Genomic DNA, 25,723 nt, shown 5'->3' on the forward strand with positions numbered 1-25,723 from the left:
CGAAAAAGCCTGTTTTGTATTTTCATTGACAATATTGAAAAAATAAACACGTTATTACCTTCCTCCCTATATTTAGAAAAATACATTTCTAAATGTTGGGAGGGGTCAAAATATTACCTATTTTCATTTTTGCTTTACAGTGGATTGAATATCAAAGCCCCACTTAAAACAACTTCCAATTTAATTAGAATTTATCTTACATCTACCCTTCTGCAGATTCCTCGTCCTCTGTGATATATTCAGAAAAGAATGATCCTTCCTTCTACACTTTATTATATCACCTTATTCTTCATCCAATTCTACTTTCTTTTTTCCTCATTTACTAGTTCGTAATATATCTTCATTTTGAAGTCTTTTGTCAGAAATTTAGACCCCCTATGGATATTCCTTAATGTGGTAAACAGCTATTGTGTATCAACGTATTCAGTAACGGAATTTCTTACCTATTTAGATACCTTTTCAATTACTCAAAGAGGCTTATTTTATAGGCCACCGAACTAGTTGTCTTCTCTTCTATCAGCTTAATTTTTATTTCAGGATTGTAACTGTGGTAAATCTAAGCCCTACGCCTTCTGGGCTTTATTAATGTCTAGTGTGCGTATTTACTTTGTTTCGTAAATTAATTGAATTAAATCAAAAGAATTTTGGTAATTTATTTTTGCAAGGATTAAAAGTTTTGCTAATTTATGCATGTGTATATCACAGCATAAATATTATACAGCATGGAAAATTCCTATACTCTCCATTGAAGATTTCTGGGACACATCAATGGCACACTTTTCGTCATAACTCCGGCTTCGCGCGTGCGCAATGACAAATTTGTAGCGCATTGCGATGTGAATATAGAAGACCTGTTGAAGCTATTGCTATGATGCTTTGGGAAACTTCCCAAACCACGCGTTGTGATGTGTCCTATTTCTTAACTAAGTTTTCCATATTGCATAATATTTATGCTGTGGTGTATCTAGATGTCACCAAGGCACTAAAGAAATTTATAATGCAGAATTTTTAAGCCAAAATTCTCCCGTTAATTTTTCAGAACCTGGTCAAGCTTCTGGAATTCCTGACATAGGAGAAGCTTCGAAGTTGGGTGACTCGCAGCTAATTGGAGGAAATTGCCCTGGTGTAACTGAAGTCTGCTGTACGGAGCCTTCAAATGAAATAAACAAAAATAATATTGGTACAGAACCTGGTAAGTCCCTACAGTAAAACTATTGCCTGTAATCAGTATTTAAATAAAGTGTAGAAATTAGTTCTGGTACAGCCAAACTTAGATGGGTCATGGGGTCCTCAACCTCACCCTAAGTATAAAAAAAACTGTGTTTAATTACCTGGTACATGGTGCCTCCTCTCAAAAGATATGAAATACCTCCGCATATAAATGGATAATTGCATGTAAATGGAAATTGAACAGTGTTCTTAGAAGTTAATAATCATGTTGAGTTATGTTAAAATAAAAAATAGGTATTTTTTCATTCCTGGTTCACAACTCTCCATATTCATTAGAAAGTATTTTCAAAATAGTTAGAGTTTATCAATAGATGAAAAAAATAATATGGCAATCAAATTGAACTGACGATTGGCTCCAGAACTAAAATGTGTTTGAAATATAAGAAATTTAGAATTCGAAATAGAATTTTAGCAGTATCCGAAGATTAGTAATCATGTTGAGTTTTCTTTAAATTCAAAAATGTCTAATCCCGCCCCAATTCACAAATCTGAAAAGAAAAATCTTATTGGAGCATAAGTTTCAGAATAATAAATTCTGAAAATTTAGAAAATTACACTCAGGAATAAAATTGAATTTTTCTTATTTGAGAAATGAAATTTAGGACAGAAGATTTTTAATGATTTACAAATTCATTTAAAATTTACGCACTTTGAAGAATAAGTTTGAAAATTAATGCTAAGAAGACTAAATCGCAAAGACTTAGACACTTAGGCTCTTAGACATAGAGACTCAGACACTAAGACTATGAATAAGAGAAACAGAAAAGGTAATGTTTGGGTAACGAGCAGATTGACGAGCAGATTGATCAAGTGGACACCTTCACTTTCCTTGGTAGTATTGTCAGTAAAGACGGTAGGTGCCATGAAGATGTTAAATGTAGAATAGCCATGGTTGAAGGTGTTTTTATAGCTGCAAAAAAATCGGGAGAATAGGAAGATAGGTCTGCGCAGTAATATTAGAATAGTGAAAGCTAAGTGAAGACAGTGGTCAAGTATGATCCTGAAGTATTGGCGCTCCGATAAACGGGAAGGATTTGCTAGATTTTTTTCAGATAAATTTTCTATGGATTCTTATAGGAACCCGATTGACTAACCGTGTCTTAAACAGGAAGCTGTATGAAAAATTTGGGTCAATTCCGCTTTCTAAGGGTATAATGAGAAGGCTAGAACACATTCTGTGGACGGAGGATGACAGATTACCCAAGACCGTCCTTGTCGGGAAACCGTCTAGGGCCAGACAAAAAGAAGATCGCCCCCGAATGGGAAGGTAGCATGTCATAATGAAAGATTTAGGGGAATGGGGACTTCCTGGGAGGGTGTAAAGAAGGATGCTTTGAATAGCTTGGGATAGAGGAGGAGCTTGCATAGCTGTGTTGGCCTCAGGTGTGTTGGTGCTGCAGTTAGTTTGTAGTTGTAGTAGTATACCACCTCTTAACCGTCATTTATTCCTAGTTCAAATGACTTAGTCTTCTTGACATTAATTTTTAAACCTATTATTTCACCCTGATTCCTCCAAACCTCCATAAGTTCGTTGATTTTGCTAACATCTAGGGTTCTTATGTGTGCATTAAGTGGCTATCACACATTTCCAATCCGGTAGCTGTTAGGAAAGAAGGGAGACAGGAAGTATTTTGTCTCTTTACATATTTAATGTGTTCTTGCCATTTGTCTGAAACGTCTGTCTCCTTCTGTATTTTTCCGTGATATTGGTTTAAGTTGTATTGCGTTTGTAGATGGTCGTCATATTAGTCTACCTGTAAGTGCGAAAAAGTGTCAGTTTTTTTGCTTTAATAGTAGAATTTTTGTATCTCCATTATGCCTTGGTTCGGTTTAATTACCTTGCTCGGTTAAAGTTAAATGGCTTGGAATATTGTTTTGCCCGTTAACTTCCTATTCTGCTCTTATTTTATTTCTAACGGATTAAAAAATATTCATGTGTCGTATGGTAGGATATCTCCGAGTAGAGGGCTTTATAACAATAAGGTTCTAGCACGGATTTATAATAGTTTTTGTTCTCCAGAAGTAAATTTCTTATTTGGATTCCACCATTTACTGAGGAAAAAGGACTTACGGACGCTTAGAAGTAGTTAATTTAGATACTGTAAATATCTGATGCGTGTATCTGGCCGTTCTTGAAATAGAAAAATTGTATTTCGTAATGGTGCTATTGACACTTGCGCTCAACTGACCTGTGTGGCATTCAGTATAATTGCAAATTCGGTACTTGTATGATATAGCCCCCCGACCTAATATTCTTCATCTAAATAAAACCTGTTTCTCTGACGCCCAATCCTAATAAAATATGCCTAAGCATGATTAAAATACAACACTTTAGAAACAAATTCGGGCTATATATTTGTACACTAGGAGGGAGGGCTGGTGGCAAACAATAGCGGGTCCTACAATTCTCACTTCATAATATGCATAATAATTGTACCCGACTCATTAGGCATGCAGACTCACTACTAATGGCACTAATAATGCCCCCCCCCCCTAATGGGCAAATATATAGCCCAGATTTGTTTCTAAAGTATTATATTTTTATCCTACTTAGGTATATTTCATTAGGTTTGAGCGTCAGAGAAACAGGTTCTACTCAGATGAAGAATATTAGGTCGAGGCTATATGATACAAATCCGCAAATTCTAATAGTGTTATTTCTTTTACTGACCCCCTAGTTCGCTTTTTCCAATATGATACTAATTAAGTCGTTTTGGCTCCTAGCAATGATATTGTCGTTATTATTGTGTGCTTTGTTGTCTTTTTATTGTGTATTGTGTTGATCATGACATTGTCGGTCTGATAGTGTAATGTTATGTGGTTTGATTACGATATTGGTCATAATTATGCTATTGTATGATATATTGCCTATGATATTGTTGCGTTAGTTTTTTCGTTTCTATTTTTTCATTTCTTTTGTTGCGTTAGTTTTTTGTTTCTATTTTTTCGCTACTCTGCAGTGTCATGGTCTATGTTCAATTGTGGGTTATGAATGAACAAATGAATAAATAGATAAATACTCAAAATTCGTCTAATTTTGTCATTCTTTTTTTTCCACAATGAGCAATTTTCTGTGAATGTAATCTTTGGTGTGCAGAATTTCTTATGGCGAACTGTTTCTTCAGTCCGGCCATCTTAAATAATTGAGAAATATCAACATTTTCCGCGTTGAGTCTTCTGTTTTCATTCTTATTAACGCTCTAGTTTATGGTTATATTTATAATATTTTTTTCTTTCAATAGTTCAGAGCCATGTCCCTCAATGTGGTGTTCATAATTCAGATGGTTTAAACCTAAGAATTGTTGGATTCAAAGATTCGGAGTCACAGTATGGCGAGTTCCCCTGGATGGTCGCCATCCTTAACCCTTCACCTAATTCTGCTGGCAAAATAGTTGATAAATTCGTTTGTGGTGGCTCGTTGATCCACCCTCAAGTAATTCTCACTGCAGCTCACTGTGTGGCAGCGTAAGTGTTTTTTTTCTATCGTCTTTTTCTTTGTATATGCGACAGGGATTCATCGGGTGATTATCAACAAAAATATTTTTAAAACATTTTTTTAGCCAATCATTGAAATAAAATCACTGTATTATCTGTAAAAAGCTTTAGAGTAGCGAATTTGATCAATAAATATTAATTGAATCAAGACCATTTTTCAACACTAAACCAAAACCAGAAACATTTTTTCAGACGACTTTTTTGGCTATTGGTGTTAGTAAAGCCTAAAACGGTTTTTTTAAGCATAAACGGCTATATTAATATGGATCAAGACCATTGTTCAACACTAAATGAAAACTAAAAACTTTTTTTCAAACAGCTTTTTTAACTATTGAAATTTAAGAAGCCTTAAACGGCTTTTTTGAGCATAAACGGCTATATTAATGTGGATCAAGACCATTGTTCAACACTAAACCAAAACCAGGATTTTTTTTTTGACGACTGTTTTAACTGTTGCAAATAATGCCACATAATGCTCTTTAAACTACTCCAGCCTCTTAACTTTCAGTTTTAACGATCGGTCGGGTTTGAACTATTTTATACGTCGGTTCGAATGATGCCCACTTTGTATTTTGATATCAAAATGTTTGACATTACCAAAAATCTTATACCCTAAAATAGCTAAGACTCAAAGTTTTTCTGCAAAATCTTGTAATAAATTCTAGTTTATCCATTAGCCAACACCTTACAGTACATTCTGAAATACTGTAATAAAGTCAATTTATTTTTTAGAAAATCTATCCAGCCTCGATTTGTATATTATTTTCGATTGTGAATAAAAACTTACCATCCAAGTAAGTTGATTATGATTTAATATTATTAATTCTACGTTATTAATCGTTTTAGTAAATAAAATCGTGAAGGAAGGGGGCCTGCCAATATTACCGTTATTGCGTGTTACATTCAACTCTGTCAATGGCAATTAGAAGGTGTTTCAGGTCATTGACGAAGAGAAAAAAATACCCATTTTTTACTACTAAAAACTCAGTTCAGCATTAAGCCACCTGACATCGACATTGCTGTCTACACTTCCACTCCAATCTATTCAAAACTTCACTCTTTTCCTCTCCCATGAAGTTCCGATATTATTAAATTCCTTCCTTATGACCTCTTCTTACCCCATTGGCACTTTTTTCCGTTTGGGGACAACCTACTTTTCGTTTGGCTCCAGATGAATGGTCAAAACCACAATATTTGGCAATGGCTTCGTCAATAAAAAGTGTCCAAGCCGTCTCAACCTTTATTTGCTATAACCCTAGAAGTGGGATTGAATCAAATTTGTGGTGGAGTCTGTTGTTTGACATGTAGTGAGTCCAAGGGGCATTTAAAACTATCCTCAGACAATTTCTCTGGAAAATATTATATAAACATTCATCTTTCTTTCAAAGGGCTCACGTTTTAGAGCTCTAGTTGACCGTTGTCATTTACTCATTACCATAGCTTCCAAAATTCTAATCATCTTTCTATTATTCCAAACTTTTTTCAACCATGAAAAAATACTTTGGGCCCTTGCTCATCTACGTTTTACATCTTTGCTGCATCCGCCATCTTCATTAAGAATACTATCCACGCAGGTTATGCGACCCGCTGGATTGATCTTCTCCTTACCCAACATCACCTCTTTACCTTCTTCTATTTCTAGTCGATGTGCAAAATCTTCTTAACATTAATTTTCAAACCTATTCTTGCGCTCTCAACTCTAAAAATATCCTAAAATTTATTCATTTTGCAAACATTCTATATAGGACACTCAAAATGTCAGAATCTAATAATCTAAATAATAATTCGCATAATCTATAATCTCGCATAATCGCATAATCATATAATCTCGCATAATCGCATAATCATAATCCTAGAAGAGTTTCGCCAACCCGTTTGATTCCATACTTTTCCATAGTCTTTGCCATATTTCCTAAAACAAATTCCATTAAAATCATCCCTTTAAAGGTGGATGGGATGCAAACCTAATTAACTCATGATTCAATACGGAACCTACAACTAACATGGCTTTCTACTTTGACTGAAGCTTTTCTATTTGCTAAATAAAAATATTGTTCGTAAAACTGAGGATCTGTTTATAAATCTGTAAAACTGAAGAATAAAGTGGGCTAATGATTCAGGCACTTCTTTATATTAATCTGAGCACAAAAATTTAATCGACGCAATCCACACTATCAGCACCTGATACTGTTCTTTAATCATGTTATTCTCTAACTCCTCTTCGCAAAATAAACCTTGTTTCACTTCTAAATTGTTAAACTTTTTTCATTACTTTCCATATCATTTCCTACAACTTTATCACTGTTTAAAACGTTCTCAAAATTTTCTGTCCGTCTCTCTTTAGTATTTTTTTGTGACTAATTGAGTCCCAGTTCATTGCTATAACTGGGACAAGCCTAGACAATATTTCCTATTTTCTTAACATGTTAATGCAATGTCTTACTATTACGCTATCTGCTGTATCTTCAATCTTCGACAAAATCATCTTTGATCTTCATTTCACGTCTCTTTCTGACCTCTTTTTTTAAAACCTTCTCTGGTTCCCTTACCTTCTTCTTATCCTCCTATGATCTATCTTTTTTAAACATCTTGTACAAATCCCTCCTTTTTCTACCTGTCTTTTGCTAATATTCCATGCTGCGTTTCTAACTTCCCTCCCTTAGACACCTCTGCTACATCGGAAACTTTTTTGTTTAAATTGGTGCTACCCACCTTGTACATTGTCAAATCTTAAGATTTCCAGTTTAATATTCAACTGTTTTTGGAAAGCTCCTCTCAAATTCTCATCCTGGAGGCTAACAAAGTCATAACCTCTTGTAAAGAGGTTACCCCCTAGCACCTCCATTTACCGTAATGCCTTCTATCGATCATGTCATTCTTTCATTCATAAAATTTAAAAAAACTAAATTTTTCTTTTTGAAGTAAAGAGTGAAGTTAAACTTAAAACGAACGAAACAGTAAAGCTTTGCAATTTGTGCAAGATATATTTGCAATACTGGTTCAAATGAACTAACTCGTATTTTCTACATTTTTAGGATTCTGTAAAACTAGCGATTTTAAAACTTAAAACAGAAAATTGACGCAACATTACAAACGATTTCTTGGATTTGATTCTAAAGAGACTTTTTTGTACATTAGTTAAAAAAAACTTTTCCACAAATAAAGTTTTTTGAAGAAAGGAAAGAACTCCATTAAACCAAAAATGAGAAAAAAAATTCAAATAATCTACCAAGTGTAAAACTACGACAAATCAGCATCGATGAATAAATGAAATCCAAAACGAACAGAAACTATAATAAATAACGGTGTCAAACTCAAAACAAGCAGACATTAACATGAGTAGGGCTAAAACCCCCTATGTCTTCCCACGGCCAGAACATAATTTACACTTCGCTGAAAAAAATAGAAATGAATGCGCATTGTCAGTTTGATGAAAATATGTTGATATTTATTCCTTAAAATGTTAAAAATATTTGATTTATTAAAGATATAAAAGTGAAAACATTTAAATTATTTGAATAATTTCATAGTATTTGAATACTATCATTAAATAAATTATTTAAATTTATTCCTTAAAATGGTAATAATATTTGATTTATTAAAGTTATAAAAGTGAGAATATTTAATTATATGATTCTAATTTGGCTAATTTTTGGTTTAAAGGAGTTCTTTACTTTTCTGTGAAAAACTCATCTGGTGGAAAAAGTTTCTAATTATATTTTTGTTCGTTTTGTGTTGACATAGTCTTTTTCATGGAAAAAGAAAATAAAAGTTTAAATCTTTTCGGTTTTTATTTAAGAATTTATAGTTTGCCGTGCAATTTGCATGTGGGAGATGCTTTTTCAGAAATTTTTTTAAATAAAACACACCCTTGATAAAATTTGGACGCAAACAGTACTTTTTAATTTAATTTTATACCTCCTCTTGTTAATTTAAGAAAAAAAAACTTAATACCATTCACAAAAATTTCTATCTATGCTCTTTAACAGCTTGGATACACTTACACTCTTTTGATTTAGTTAAATTTAAGAGCAAAAGTAGTAATAGAAGTAGCCTCAAAAGTTTGAACATAATACCCTCAGTCGTTCTTGGGAAATTACTGAAATGTCTTATTGACAATCAGCATACACACATTGTGTTCGGATTTAATCTTAGGCAACATTTGGTTTTTAAACGTAAGGGGCAAATCACATAACTGTTGGGGGCTGACCTTTGTAATAGCTCTAGAGATACAGTTACAAGACCGTTTAGCACTGCTAAAAAAAATAGCTATCTTAAAATTTTGATTGGAAGTATTTGGAAAATTATGTGCTAAAGAGGACGGCTGGTTGCCCCCCATTAACTTATAACTCTTAAAAAGGGTACTGCAACTTTGAATTTCCAATCAAATTAACTCCTTTAAAATATCAATGTCAAGATTGTTGCCTCTATTACGTTTTCCATTGTTTTGTTTTTTTTTACGGCAAGTCGCGTGCCGTTGCAAAGCTATGGTGGGTTAATATTTCGCAACAGTATTATTGGTACGCCTAGAGACTCCTCTGGAGATCCAGGGAATTTAAAAATTCTAATGGATATTTAACTGCTTCATTTGATTCCAGAACTGTGTCGACTGACTTGTAAATGACTGCCTGGTCTTGAATCTTGGTCAGAATAATATCGTTGATTTTGTGAACGTTTTTGTTCTTGGCTGCCAGAAATTTTCTTTTTTTAGTTTCTTCTTTTCTTTTATTTTTTTCTTTTTTAGTTTTTTTACTTTTTTCAGTTTTTTTATAGAAGATAGTTTTTAATTCCTTTAAGTTTTTTTTAAGTTAGTTTTTTATATATTGACGTCATACTTAGTGACAGACAGACGGACGGTACATTTTTATTTATATAGAACTAGCTGTTGGGGTGGCGCTTCGCCCCCCCCCCCAAGCCCCCCGCACGCGTAAGTCGGTACGCGCCACTGTAGTTGTGTCCCTGTGTACCACCTATGAATATAGATAGATTTATATATGTGTTTTGAACTACGTAAAACTTGCGAATATACAACATTTTTGGCTTTCCCATTGTCTGTGCATATACAAAGCCTTATGTACTTATAATGACGTCATATGCAAACGCTCTTTTTACAAACAAACAAACATGCATACACACAACTCGTTTTTATAATAGATAGATAGATAGATAGATACAATACAAATTAACTGCGTAAAACTTGCGAATATACAACATTCTTCGCTGTCCAAGTGTCGCTGCATATAAATAGATTGTCAGGTTTACCGACCCTCGAACATGCAACGTACAAGTGTCCATGGGAAAAACAATCAGTATTAAGATCTATACCACATTTTTCTAATGATTGACCCTGAGCTTTGTTGATGGTGATTGCAAATGCTAATCGAATTGGGAATTGCAATCTTTTAAATTGAAAAGGCAGATCCGTTGGAATTATGGGAATGCGTGGAATAAGAACAGCCTCATCCTCAAAAGGCCCTGTCAAGATTGTTGCTTCTATTACGTTTTCCATTGTTTTTTTTTTACGGCAAGTCGCGTGCCATTGCAAAGCTTTGGTGGGTTTATGTTACGTTACAATATTATTGGTACGCCTATTTTTAGTTGTAGCACGTTTGGTGGAAACCCTGAAAGATCCACGGAATTTAAAAATTCAGATGGATAATTAACCGCCTCATTTGGTTCTAAAACTGTGTCGACTGACTTGTAAAGGACTGCCTGGTCTCGAATCTTGGTCAAAACGATACTGTTGATTTAGTGGACGTCTATATTTTTGGGTGCAAGAATCGCTCTTTCACTAAGTCATTTATTATTTTTATAGTTGTTTAGAATATTCGGAAATACTTTTTCAATCAATTCATTTTTGGACGCCACTAAATTACAGAATTCAGCAGGTAGTTGTATACGTCCTGAAATTGAGTCTACTGGGAGCTTTCCGTTTCCAATTCCCAGCAATTGATCTGAAAATGTTTGAACAGAGTCATCGTTTTGCAATCGGACACGCATATTTGTAGTTAATTTTAATGTCTTTACGTGTGCCCATAAATTAGAATTTTTCAGGCAAGCATTCATTTCGTCTGCAGGGGTTGATCTAGGTATTATAGGTAATGTTTGCCTGAAATCTCCCGCAAGCAATATTAATGTGCTGCCAAAAGGTTTCGAATTCCCTCGCAAATCTTTCAAACATTGATCCAGAGCCTCGAGCGATTTTTTGTGTGCCATTGTGCACTCGTCCCAAATAATAAGTTTGCATTGCTGCAATACTTTACCCATCCCAGATGATTTGAAAATATTGCACGTGGTAGTTTCTGTAGAATGCAAATTCAGAGGCAATTTCAAAGCGGAATGAGCAGTTCTTCCACCAGGCAGCAACGTTGCGGCTATTCTAGACGACGCAACTGCCAACGCTATATCATTTTTTGATCGAATTGATGCCAGAATCAGTTTTATCACAAACGTTTTACCAGTACCTCCCGGCGCATCCAAAAAGAAAATTTCTCCAGCGTTGTTATCGACACAATGCATTATCGTATCATAAATGTCTTTTTGCTCCGACGTTAACTTGGAAATGTTATTTTGTACATATGACAATAGATCACTCGTACTGTAAGTTTGTTCGTGATCCAATTCTACACATGTCGAAACAGTAGCGGTACGATTAGGTGAAGGCATTCCCAAATCCTGAAGAGGCTTGTTTGCCATACATACGCACAAATCTTCTATAATAACTAAAGTGTAGTTATAAATTTCTGATGTAAAATCAAAAGTCATATCTAACGTCTCTAACCGTTTTCGATGGAGTATATCTTCGGACAGTTTCGATTTATATTTTCCCATAACTCTGTAGGAGCTGAAGGAGAGCAAGTTGTTAGTATGATTCCAAACAATGCATGAATTTGACTTGGAGTTAACGTTTCGCACGCGTCATTGATGCAGTTATCCCAGTGTTGGTCATTCTCCAATAAATTCAGAGCTTGGCATGCACTACGGTAAGTGTCATGTATAGTACCGTTTACAGTTCTCAAATACTCAAAGGACATCGGACCGGGTACATTCACCAAAAACAGGCGTAGAAAGAAGCATTCATGTTGATGGGGGTGAACGGTGTAGAGTCTTCCTATCGTGGTATCTTTGAAGATGGTAGGTTGGCCGTCGACTGACTTACCCTGTTTTCGACGTTCAAATACTTTATTTTTAGTATTCCACGTGTAATACGAAGGCACTTCAGTATACAGCAATAGATTTTTGCAATAGAATCATTTTTGCATAGCGAAAAGAAAGCAGTTAACGTTGTATTCGGTGGATTCAGGGCTCTTTGTTGCACGTTGGATTCTGAAAAATAAACACGTTGACAATTCTGTAAATGTATCGCTAAGTGAACAACAGCTGGACTACGTTCATGTATCGGAAATAAAAGAATTCGCCAAACAGCTTCATTACTGCTTATGTATCTTCCAGCCTGATATTGTATGATTTCGTCGATATCACTGATTTCCGACTGCAAGCCAAAAACTGCCATTTCACTGCCTTTGTTGACGTATTTACATATGTATTTGATTGCCTTTACGGAGTTACAGTATTCAACGTTTATGTGTGCATTAAATGTTTTTGATAATAAAGGGGAATATGGAACAATCCACTGGTTATCTACTTCGATGGTGGTACCGTTACGGTTCTTTATTATTGCTGTTTTACCGCCGTCTTCAGTAGATCTTCTTCTATATTGTGGGTAACCATCATTGCCAGTAATTGTGTTGGGTACTAAAAGTCGAGGATATTGCTTTGTGCACCTTCCTTTGGCCATGCATGGTGAATTTTCGTTCAGTGCACCGCAAGGTCCATGTATCATATTTTTTACAGCAATATCATATAACCCCTTATCGACATTTTCATCAGGTATTTCAGCGGAAATCACATCATCAATTTCATTAGAAGTAATTTTATAATGTAGCGAGATTAGTATATATGCGTGTGGCAATCCTCGTTTTTGCCATTCCACTGAGTACATCCAGCATCGCACTGACCCAAACACTTCAAGTTTTACTATGTAGTTTATCAGTGATTTCAACTTTTGCCGGAAGACACGGGCCGTAATGTCATGTCTATGAAACGCCGATTGTCCTTGAAGTAAAAGCTGCTGTATCTCGTCCCAAAATTGATTACATGTAAATGTAATAAATAAATCTGGACGACCATAGAGACGAACATACGCAATAGCATCTTGAGCATATTCGTGCGTATGACGCACGAATTTAATCTTCCAACGTTTGTGGCATTACCGTCATTTACAACTGCATCTCGCAAATGAATATATTGTTCAGAGCGGAGCTTGGTCTGATTCAGACGGATAAATAGCAAACGTTCTGATTCAATCTTTGCATACATATGAACAATGTATTGGTGAAACAATTGACGGCATTTTAAAATATAATTGTCTTCATCCTGCCGAATCATTAGTCTATAGGAATAATAATGCATTGCACTGCATTTCTTATTCATTTCTTTGCTAGTGGTTGGATTCATCAATTTAATATTAAAGTGATAGCCGTCGGCTCCATCCCAAAAAATGATAGGATATTGTAGGGCAACGTAGCATCGATGAGTTTCAGCAATTCTTACCAACTGAGCGTTTCGCTTATGAAGAATAATATCTCGAGGTAAAAATTGATCACCGACCATAACGATTGCCACTTCGTCGATAGTTGGAGCATTGTATCTACGCTCATGTTGACCAGGAGGCGTTTTGTCAGCGGAAATAACAATTTTATGCGTATCAGTAGGCATCAAGTCAATGGCTGTTTTGAACAGACGCACTAAATTATTATTTTCGTGGAAAAGATGTTGCAATTGGGAAACGATTGTCCTTTCAACGTCGGGAGAAATTTCGCAACTTGTATTCAATTCAGAACTCCTATCACTGATGAAGTACAATTGTAAAAATTTATGATTATCGCCTGAGAATGGTAGAAGAGACCCTGCTCTATGATAAATTTGCCCTTTTACTTTGAAAGTAGGCATAAATTGATCTTGATTTTCGATTTTGGCACCAAACGACGTCATTTGGAAACATGAGTTATATTTTCTGATCTTTCATAAAAAACGCTTAGATTCCGACGTAGTTCCAGTAAGCAAAGTCTTCAATGGCTCTGGTGGTACAACCAGTAGAGGAAGTTTAACTTTTCCTGAGGCACAACACATTCCCATTGTTTCACCATTGAATTTCAAGGCCTTGCAATAGGGACAAATTTTAGACATAGTCCCGATTTGAACACATCTACTCAAGCTATAATCATCGACTGGGCTGTACCTGAATGCCAGGCGATAATTTTCAGGTTGCTCTTGTGATTCCTCGGCACGCTTTCTTTTCTTACTTTCACTATCAGCCGCAAGCCTGTTTTCTTGCTGTTCTTGTGATTCCTTGGCACGCTTTCTTTTCTTAATTTCTCTATCAGCCGTAAGCCTGTTTTCACACTGTTGTTGTGGTTCATCGGCACGCTTTCTTTTCTTACTTTCTCTATCAGCCGCAAGCCTGTTTTCTTGCTGTTCTTGTGATTCCTCGGCACGCTTTCTTTTTTTCTTTCTCTATCAGCCGCAAGCCTGTTTTCTTGCTGTTCTTGTGATTCCTCGGCACGCTTTCTTTTCTTACTTTCTCTATCAGCCGCAAATTTTTTGGCATAGACTCTTTGAGCAGCTTCCTTGGCTGTTGCCATTGTAGGTTCTTCAGTCATTTTACAATTAAACATTTTTCCGTCCACGATCTTCTTACAATTAAAAATTTGTCTTTGAACGATTTTCTTAAATACTTTTAATGACGTTATCGTCATAACAAACATTACGACAACTAACTTCATGACGACATGATGACATGACTTCACTGGACAGATAGACAGACAGACAGACAACTTATTTATATATATACTAGCTGTTGGGGTGGCGCTTTGCGCCACCCCAACACCTAGTTGGTGGGGCGCTTCACTCCCCCCCAAGCCCCCCCGCGCGCGTAAGTCGTTACGCGCCATATTAGTTACGCGCCATTGTAGTTGTGTCCCTGTGTCCCACCTGTGAATATAGATAGATTTATATATGTGTTTCAAACTACGTAAAAATTGCGAATATACAACATTCTTGGCTTTCCCATTGTCTGTGCATATACAAAGCCGTATGTACTAATAATGACGTCATATGCAAACGCTCTTTTTACAAACAAACAAACATGCATACACACAACTCGTTTTTATATAGATAGATAGATAGATAGATACAATACAAATTAACTGCGTAAAACTTGCGAATATACAACATTCTTCGCTGTCCAATTGTCGCTGCATATAAATAGATTGTCAGGTTTACCGACCCTCGAACATGCAACGTACAATTGTCCATGGGAAAAACAATCAGTATTAAGATCTATACCACATTTTTCTAATGATTGACCTTGAGCTTTGTTAATGGTGATTGCAAATGCTAATCGAATTGGGAATTGCAATCTTTTAAATTGAAAAGGCAGATCCGTTGGAATCATGGGAATGCGAGGAATAAGAACAGCCTCACCCTCAAAAGGCCCTGTCAAGATTGTGGCCTCTATTAGGTTTTCCATTGTTTTTTTACGGCAAGTCGCGTGCCATTGCAAAGCTTTGGTGGTTTGATATTTCTTAAAAGTATTATTGGTACGCCTATTCGTCCTGAAATTGAGTCTACTGGGAGCTTTCCGTTTCCAATTGCCAGCAATTGATCTGAAAATGCTTGACCAGAGTCATCGTTTTGCAATCGGATACGCATATTTGTAGTTAATTTTAATATTTTTATGTGTGCCCATAAATTAGAATTTTTCAGGCAAGCATTCATTTCGTCTGCAGGAGTTGATCTAGGTATTATAGGTAATGTTTGCCTGAAATCTCCCGCAAGCAATATTAATGTGCTGCCAAAGGGTTTCGACTTCCCTCTCAAATCTTTCAAGCATTGATCCAGAGCCTCGAGCGATTTTTTGTGTGCCATTGTGCACTCATCCCAAATAATAAGTTTGCATTGCTGCAATACTTTACCCATCCCAGATGATTTGGAAATATTGCACGTGGGAGTTTCTTCCAGCCTGATATTGTACGATTTCGTCGAAATCTTTGATTTCGGGCTGCAAGCCAAAAACTGCCATGTCACTGCCTTTGTTGACGTATTTACATATGTATTTGATTGCCTTTACGGAGTTACAGTATTCAACGTTTATGTGTGCATTAAATGTTTTTGATAATAATGGGGAATATGGAACAACCCACTGGTTATCTACTTCGATGGTGGTACCGTTACGCTTCTTTATTATTGCTGTTTTACCGCCATCTTCAGTAGATCTTCTTCTATTGTGGGTAACCATCATTGCCAGTAATTGTGTTTGGTACTAAAAGTCGAGGATATTGCTTTGTGCACCTTCCTGTGGCCATGCATGGTGAATTTTCGTTCAGTGCACCGCAAGGTCCATGTATCATATTTTTTACAATAATATCATGTAACCCCTTATCGACATTTTTATCAGGTATTTCAGCGGAAATCACATCATCAATTTCATTCGAAGTAATTTTTTTATGTAGCCAGATTAGTATATGTGCGTGTGGCAAACCTCGTTTTTGCCATTCCACTGAGTACATCCAGCATCGCACTGACCCAAACACTTCAAGTTTTACTATGTAGTTTATCAGTGATTTCAACTTTTGCCGGAAGACACGGGCCGTAATGTCATGCCTATGAACCGCCGATTGTCCTTGAAGTAAAAGCTGCAGTATCTCGTCCCAAGATTGATTACATGTAAATGTAATAAATAAATCTGGACGACCATAGAGACGAACATACGCAATAGCATCTTGAGCATATTCATGCATATGACGGGGACTGCCAGCATATGACGAAGGTAAAATTGTTAATCTTCCAACGTTTGTGGTATTACCGTCATTTATAACTGCATCTCGCAAATGAATGTATTGTTCAGAGCGGAGCTTGGTCTGATTCAGGCGGATATATAGCAAACGTTCTGATTCAATTTTAGCATACATATCAACGACAAATTGGTGAAACAATTCACGGCATTTTAAAATATAATTTTCTTCATCCTGCCGAATCATTAGTCTATAGGAATAATAATGCATTGCACTGCATTTCTTATTCATTTCTTTGTTAGTGGCTGGATTCATCAATTTAATATTAAAGTGATAGCCGTCGGCTCCATCCCAAAAAATGATAGGATATTGTAGGGCATCGTAGCATCGATGAGTTTCAGCAATTCTTAACAACTGAGCGTTTCGCTTATGAAGAATAATATCTCGAGGTAAAAACTGATCACCGACCATAACGATTGCCACTTCGTCGATAGTTGGAGCATTGTATCTACGCACATGTTGGCCAGGAGGCGTTTTGTCAGCGGAAATAACAATTTTATGCGTATCAGTAGGCATCAAATCGATGGCTGTTTTGAACAGACGCACTAAATTATTATTTTAGTGGAAAAGATGTTGCAATTGGGAAACGATTGTCCTTTCAACGTTGGGAGAAATTTCGCAACGTGCATTCAATTCAGAATTTCTATCACTGATGAAGTACAATTGTAAAAATTTATGATTCTCGCCTGAGAATGGTAGAAGGGACCCTGCTCTATGATAAATTTTCCCTTTTACTTTGAAAGTAGACATAAATTGATCTGGATTTTCGATTTGGGCTCCAAACGACGTCATTTGGAAACATGAGTTGTATTTTCTGATTTTTGACAAAAAACGCTTAGATTCTGATGTAGTTCCAGTAAGGAAAGTCTTCAATGGCTCTGGTGGTGCAGCCAATAGAGGAAGTTTAACTTTTCCTGAGGCGCAACACATTCCCATTGTTTCACCATTGAATTTCAAGGCCTTGCAATAGGGACAAATTTTAGACATAGTCCCGATTTGAACACATCTACTCAAGCTATAATCATCGACTGGGCTGTACCTGAATGTCAGGCGATAACTTTCAGGTTGCTCTGATTCCTCGGCACGCTTTCTTTTCTTACTTTCTCTATCAGCAGCAAGCCTGATTTCTTGCTGTTCTTGTGATTCATCGGCACTCTTTCTTTTCTTACTTTCTCTATCAGCAGCAAGCCTGATTTCTTGCTATTCTTGTGATTCCTCGGCACGCCTTCTTTTTTCACTTTCTCTTTTAGCAGCAAGTCTGCTTTCGCGTTGCTCTGGTAGTTCCTCGGCACGCTTTCTTTTCTGACTTTCTCTATCAGCCTCAAGCCTGTTTCCTTGCTGTTCTTTTGATTCCTCGGCACGCTTTCTGTTCTTTCTTTCTCTATCAGCCTCAAGCCTGTTTTCTTGCTGTTCTTTTGATTCCTCGGCACGCTTTCTTTTCCGACTTTCTCTATCAGCAGTAAGTTTTTTGGCATAGACTCTTTGAGCATCTTCATCGGCTTTTGCCATTGTAAGTTCATAAGTCATTTTAAACTTAAACATTAATAGATTTCTACGTGAACATATATGTCTTAAATATCTTTAATGACGTCACCGTCATAGCAAAAATGACGACAACTAACTTCATGATTAAATATCTTTAATGACGTCACCGTCATAGCAAAAATGACGACAACTAACTTCATGACGTCAGTCGACACAGAAACATGACGTCACCTGACAGACAGACACACAGACAGACAACTTATTTTAATATATATAGATAGATAGAAGATATATATCTATCTATCTATATATATAAAAATAAGTTGTCTGTCTAATCTTATGTATTTCATAGTGACGCTGAAAAATGAAGAAGAAAAAGGAAACTGAAAAAACAAAAAAGGTAAAAAACTAAAAAGAAAAAACACTCAAAGAGACATTACAGACCGGGACACAAATGACGAGCGGGACAGAGGGAATATAAAAGACGACCGGGACACTCAAAGAGAAATTACAGACTGGGATACCGGGACACAAATGACGACCGGGACACAGGGAATATAAATGACAACCAGGACACAGGTATTTAAGAAAATCGTTAAAAGACAAATTTTTTATTGTAAGAAGATCGTTGAAAGAGAAATTTTTAATTGTAAAATGACTGAAGAACCTACAATGGCAACAGCCGAGGAAGCTGCTCAAAGAGTCTATGCCAAAAGACTTGCGGCTGTTAGAGAAAGTAAGAAAAGAAAGCGTGCCGAGGAATCACAAGAACAGCATGAAAACAGGCTTCCGGCTGATAGAGAAAGCGTACCGAGGAATCACAAGAACAGCATGAAAACAGGCTTGCGGCTAAAGAACGCAAAACCGCGCAGTTAGATGAAAATCCACCTGGACAGCGAGAGTCAAAACATATCAAAACTGAAAATGATAGCGATGATGATTGGGTTTGGGATTTTGACTACGATAAGGTCATCAATGCCTACCAGATTTCAAATTACGACCGGGAATCAGGGAATATAAATGACGACCAGGACACAGGGACATAACTACAACGGGGACGCCGGGAGAACAGCATGAAAACAGGCTTCCGGCTGATAGAGAAAGCGTGCCGAGGAATCACAAGAACAGCATGAAAACAGGCTTGCGGCTAAAGAACGCAAAACCGCGCAGTTAGATGAAAATCCACCTGGACAGCGAGAGTCAAAACATATCAAAACTGAAAATTATAGCGATGATGATTGGGTTTGGGATTTTGACTTGGATAAGGTCATCAATGCCTACCAGATTTCAAATGACGACCGGGACACAGGGAATATAAATGACGACCAGGACACAGGGACACAACTACAACGGGGACGCCGGGGGCACAGGGGGATATATAAATGACGACGGGGACACAGGGAATGTTCGATTAGCAATCACCATCAACAAAGCTCAAGGGCAATCGTTAGAAAAATGCGGCATAGGTCTGAATACGGATTGTTTTCCCATGGACAATTATTATGTTGCATGTTCAAGAGTTGGTAAACCTGACAATCTATTTATATGCACAGACAATTTGACAGCAAAGAATGTTGTATATTCGCAAGTTTTACGTAGTTAAATATATATATATATATATATATATATATATATATATATATATATATATATATATATATATATATATATATATATATATATATATATATCACAGGTGGGACACAGGGACAAAACTACAATGGCACATAACTAATATGGCGCGTAACGACTAACGCGCGCGGGGGGTTTGGGGGGGTGTCGCGAAGCGCCGCCACCAACTAGGTGATGGGCTGGCGCGAAGCGCCACCCCAACAGCTAGTCTATCTATCTATCTATATATATATAAATAAGTTCTCTGTGGGTCTGTCGAGTGACGTCATTTCGTCATTTCGCTATGAAGTTAGTTGTCGTCATGTTTGTTATGACGTTGACGTCATTAAAGGTATTTCAGAAAATTGTTCAAAGACAAATTTTGAATTGTAAGAAGATCGTGGACGGAAAAATGTTTAATTGTAAAATGACTGAATAACCTACAATGGCAACAGCCGAGGAACCTGCTCAAAAGACAAATTTTTAATTGTAAGAAGATCGTGGACGGAAAAATGTTTAATTGTAAAATGACTGAAGAACCTACAATGGCAACAGCCGAGGAAGCTGTTCAAAGAGTCTATGCCAAAAAACTGGCGGCTGATAGAGAAAGTAAGAAACGAAAGCGTGCCGAGGAATCACAAGAACAGTAAGAAAACAGGCTTGCGGCTGATAGAGAAAGTAAGAACAGAAAGCTTGCCGAGGAATCACAATATATATGTATATATATATATATATATATATATATATATATATATATATATATATATATATATATATATATATATATATATATATATATATATCTATATATATAAAAATAAGTTGTTTGTCTGTCTGTCGACTGATGTCATGTTTTTCGACTGACGTCATTATAAGGATTGAGCTGTATGTCGTCATGAAGTTGTTTGTCGTCTTACGTCATGTTTGTCGACTAACGAAACTACAGACCGGGACACCGGGACACAAATGACGTGTTATGTCTGTTATAACGTAATAGAGGCAACAATCTTGACAGGGCCTTTTGAGGGTGAGGCTTTTCTTATTCCACGCATTCTCATGATTAAAATGGATCTGCCTTTTCAACCTAAAAGATTGCAATTCCCAATTTGATTAGCATATTTAGTTTTCAGTCCAGAACCACTAAAAAAGCAAAAAAAAAAGCAAACTTTCGCAAGCAAACCGATTAGGGTTCGCGTAGCGCAGGTGCCGATCTCCTGATTCTCCGCCCTCGGCCGGGGTGCAATGCGTGGTTGGGGCAAGTCATCCGACGCTTTCCCGTGCTTTTCCCTAGATTTCTCTAGGTACCCATTTGAAGCTGGGTGGACTTTTGGCTTGTCTTACGGGGAAACGCCACTAACCCTCGTCCTAAACCAAACGGTCGGCACCACCGAGATTCGAACCAGCGACCCTTCGCTCGTGAGTTCGGCGCGTTAACCACTCGGCCACTATTATGTAAATATCAAAAATATTTATGTTGTCTGAGCAATAATTTTTAGTTTTTAGTTCAAAATAGAAAATTGTCTGACAATTTTAGAATTATATCTATCTTCTATATATATAAAAATAAGTTGTCTGTCTGTGGATCAGGTGACGTCATGTTTCTGTGTCGACTGGCGTCATGAAGTTTGTTGTCGTCATTTTTGCTATGACGGTGACGTCATTAAAGATATTTAAGACATATTTGTTCACGTAGAAATCTATTAATGTTTAAGTTTAAAATGACTGATGAACTTACAATAGCAAAAGCCGATGAAGATGCTCAAAGAGTCTATGCCAAAAAACTTGCTGCTGATAGAGAAAGTCAGAAAAGAAAGCGTGCCGAGGAATCAAAAGAACAGCAAGGAAACAGGCTTGAGGCTAAAGAACGCAAAACCGCGCAGTTAGATGAAGATCCACCTGGACAGCGAGAGTCAAAACATATCAAAACTGAAAATGATAGCGATGATGATTGGGTTTAGGATCTTGACTTGGATAAGGTCATCAATGCCTACCAGATTTTAGTTAAAAAAACAAAGGTTCGGCGATATGTATTTCATAGTGAAGCTGAAAAATAAAGAAGAAAAAGAAAACTGAAAAAAGAAAAAATGTAAAAAACTAAAAAATACTAAAAAGAAAAAACACTCAAAGAGAAATTACAGACCGGGACACAAATGACGACCGGGACAGAGGGAATATAAATAACGACCGGGACACTCAAGGAGAAATTACAGACTGGGATACCGGGACACAAATGACGACCGGACACAGGCAATATAAATGACGACCAGGACACAGGTATTTAAGAATATCGTTCAAAGACAAATTTTTAATTGTAAGAAGACCGTTGAAAGAGAAATTTCTAATTGTAAAATGACTGAAGAACCTACAATGGCAACACCCGAGGAAGCTGCTCAAAACGAATGTATTCACGCCGAAGTAGCTGAGTTGGTAAAGCGTTATGTTTCAGGTTCTCGGTCCGAGAGGCTCCAGGTTTGAACCTTGGCTTTAGCATTAATACAAAAGAAGAAAAAAAACTAAAAAAGGTAAAAACTACAAAAAACTAAAAAGAAAATATATATATATATATTTTATATATCATCTTTTCCACAAAAATAATAATTTAGTGCTTCTGCTTAAAAACAGCAATCGAATTGATGCCTCCTGATACGCAACTATCAACAAAGTGGCAATCGTTGTGGTCGGTGATCAGTTCTTACCTCGAGATAATATTCTTTATAGGCGAAACAATCAGCTGACAAGAATTGCTTAAACTCATCGATGCTACGATGCCCTACAATATCCTGACGAATATAAATGACGCCCGGGACACTGAAATAGAAATCACAGACTGGGACACCGGGACACAGATGACGACGGGGACACAGGGAATATAAATGACGACCCGGACACAGGGACACAACTACAACGGGGACGCCGGGGGGCACAGGGGGATATATAAATGACGACGGCAACAAAGGAAATGGTCGATTAGCAATCACCATCAACAAAGCTCAAGGGCAATCAATAGAATCATGAGGTATAGATCTGAATACGGATTGTTTTCCCATGGACCATTATGCGTTGCATGTTCAAGAGTCGGTAAACCTGACAATCTATTTATATGTACAGACGATGGGACAGCAAAGAATGTTGTAACTACAACGGGGACACCGGGGGAAACAGGGGGATATAAATGACGACCGGGACAAAAAAACTAAAAAGAAAAAAAAACTAAAAACTAATAAAAAAACTAAAAAATATAAAAATCTAAATAAGCTAAAAAAGAAAAAAAAAGGAAAAAAATAAAGGAGAAAAACAAAACTAAAAAACGAATGTATATACAGACCGGGACACCGGGATACAAATGACGACCGGGACACAGGGAATATAAATGACGACCGGGACACAGGGACACAACTACAACGGGGACACCGGGGGAAACAGGGGGATATAAATGACGACCGGGACACCGGGACAGGGAATGGTCGATTAGCAATCACCATCAACAAAGCTCAAGGGCAATCATTAGAATCATGAGGTATAGATCTGAATATGGACTGTTTTTTCCCGGACACAAATGACGACCGGGACACAGGGAGTATAAATGACGACCAGGACATAAGTAAAAAAAAACTAAAAAAACTAAAAAAAAGGTAAAAACTACAAAAAAAACTAAAAAGAAAAAAAAACTAAAAACTAATAAAAAAACTAAAAAAGCTAAAAAACTAAAAAAGAAAAAAAAAGAAAAAAGGAAAAAAATGAAAAATAAAGGAGAAAAACAAAACTAAAAAACGAATGTATATACAGACCGGGACACCGGGATACAAATGACGACCGGGACACAGGGAATATAAATGACGACCGGGACACAGGGACACAACTAAAACGGGGACGCTGGGGGGCACAGGGGGATATAAATGACGACCGGGACACCGGGACACAAGGAATATAAATGACGCCCGGGACACTCAAAGAGAAATCACAGACTGGGACACCGGGACACAAATGACGACCGGGACACAGGGAATATAAATGACGACCGGGACACAGGGAAAAAACTACAAAGGGGACGCCGGGGGGCACAGGGGGATATATAAATGACGATAGCGACACAGGAAATGGTCGATTAGCAATCACCATCAACAAAGCTCAAGGGCAATCATTAGAATCATGAGGTATAGATCTGAATACGGATTGTTTTCCCATGGACCATTATATGTTGCATGTTCAAGAGTCGGTAAACCTGACAATCTATTTATATGCACAGACAATGGGACAGCAAAGAATGTTGTATATTCGCAAGTTTTACGTAGTTAAAAACATATATATAATATATCTATCTATATTCACAGGTGGGACATAGGGACACAACTACAATGGCGCGTAACTAATATGGCGCGTAACGACTTACGCGCGCGGGGGGGCTTGGGGGGGGCGCAAAGCGCCCCCACCAACTAGGTGTTGGGGTGGCGCGAAGCGCCACCCCAACAGCTAGTATATATATATATATATATATATATATATATATATATATATATATATATATATAAATAAGTTGTTTTTGGGTTATGTCTGTCTGTCGAGTGACGTCGTGTTTGTCCGCACATGACGTCTGAATTATTTCACACTAATACAAAAGAAGAAAAAAAAACTAAAAAAGGTAAAAACTACAAAAAAAAATAAAAAGAAAAAAAAACTAAAAAAGTTAAAAAACTAAAAAAAAAAACTAAAAAAAGGTAAACAAAATAAAAACTAAAAAAAAACTTAAAAAACTAAAAAAAGGCAAAAACTACAAAAAAAACTAAAAACTAATAAAAAAACTAAAAAGCTAAAAAACTAAAAAAAACTAAAAAAACTAAAAAAAGGTAAAAAACTAAAAAAACTAAAAACTAAAAAAGAAAAAAAACTAAAAAAAGGAAAAAACTGAAAAATAAAAGAGAAAAAGAAAACTAAAAAATTATAAATAAAAATAAAAAAACTAAAAATGATAAAAACTACAAAAAAAATTTAAAGAAAAAACGAAAAAAAAACTAAAAAAGCTAAAAAAAAAAGGTAAAAACCAATAAAAAAAAACTAAAAAGAAAAAAAGGAAAAAACTAAAAAAAATTTTCATCACATAATATGACGTCTGAATTATTTCATCATATACCTTGGCTTTAGCATTAATAGAGACACCGGGATGACGACCGGGTAACAGGGAATATAAATGACGACCGGGACGCAGGGACACATCTACAACGGTGACGCCGGGGGCACAGGGGGGATATATAAATGACGACGGGGACACAGGCAATTTTCGATTAGCAATCACCATCAACAAAGCTCAAGGGCAATCATTAGAATCATGAGGTATAGATCTGAATATGGACTGTTTTTCCCGGACACAAATGACGACCGGGACACAGGGAGTATAAATGACGACCAGGACATAAGTAAAAAAAAACTAAAAAAACTAAAAAAAAGGTAAAAACTACAAAAAAACTAAAAAGAAAAAAAAACTAAAAACTAATAAAAAAACTAAAAAAGCTAAAAAACTAAAAAAGAAAAAAAAATAAAAAAGGAAAAAAATGAAAAATAAAGGAGAAAAACAAAACTAAAAAACGAATGTATATACAGACCGGGACACCGGGATACAAATGACGACCGGGACACAGGGAATATAAATGACGACCGGGACACAGGGACACAACTACAACGGGGACGCTGGGGGGCACAGGGGAATATAAATGACGACCGGGACACCGGGACACAAGGAATATAAATGACGCCCGGGACACTCAAAGAGAAATCACAGACTGGGACACCGGGACACAAATGACGACCGGGACACAGGGAATATAAATGACGACCGGGGCACAGGGACAAAACTACAAAGGGGACGCCGGGGGGCACAGGGGGATATATAAATGACGATAGCGACACAGGAAATGGTCGATTAGCAATCACCATCAACAAAGCTCAAGGGCAATCATTAGAATCATGAGGTATAGATCTGAATACGGATTGTT

The 25,723-nt window shown here is 36.6% G+C and overlaps 1 protein-coding gene across 3 annotated transcripts in view; it reads left to right on the top strand.

Moving 5' to 3' along the window:
* LOC136025249 (phenoloxidase-activating factor 2-like) overlaps nucleotides 1-25,723 on the top strand; it is a 100,462-nt gene that overhangs the window by 46,879 nt on the left and 27,860 nt on the right. For all 3 annotated transcript variants that reach the window (XM_065701093.1, XM_065701091.1, XM_065701092.1), the window contains exons 4-5: nucleotides 1,040-1,192; nucleotides 4,473-4,695. In XM_065701093.1, coding sequence (XP_065557165.1) covers nucleotides 1,040-1,192; nucleotides 4,473-4,695 — 376 coding nt within the window. The remainder of the gene's footprint in view (nucleotides 1-1,039; nucleotides 1,193-4,472; nucleotides 4,696-25,723) is intronic.

This window comes from Artemia franciscana, chromosome 3 (assembly GCF_032884065.1).
Source record: "Artemia franciscana chromosome 3, ASM3288406v1, whole genome shotgun sequence".
Lineage (NCBI taxonomy): Eukaryota > Metazoa > Arthropoda > Branchiopoda > Anostraca > Artemiidae > Artemia > Artemia franciscana.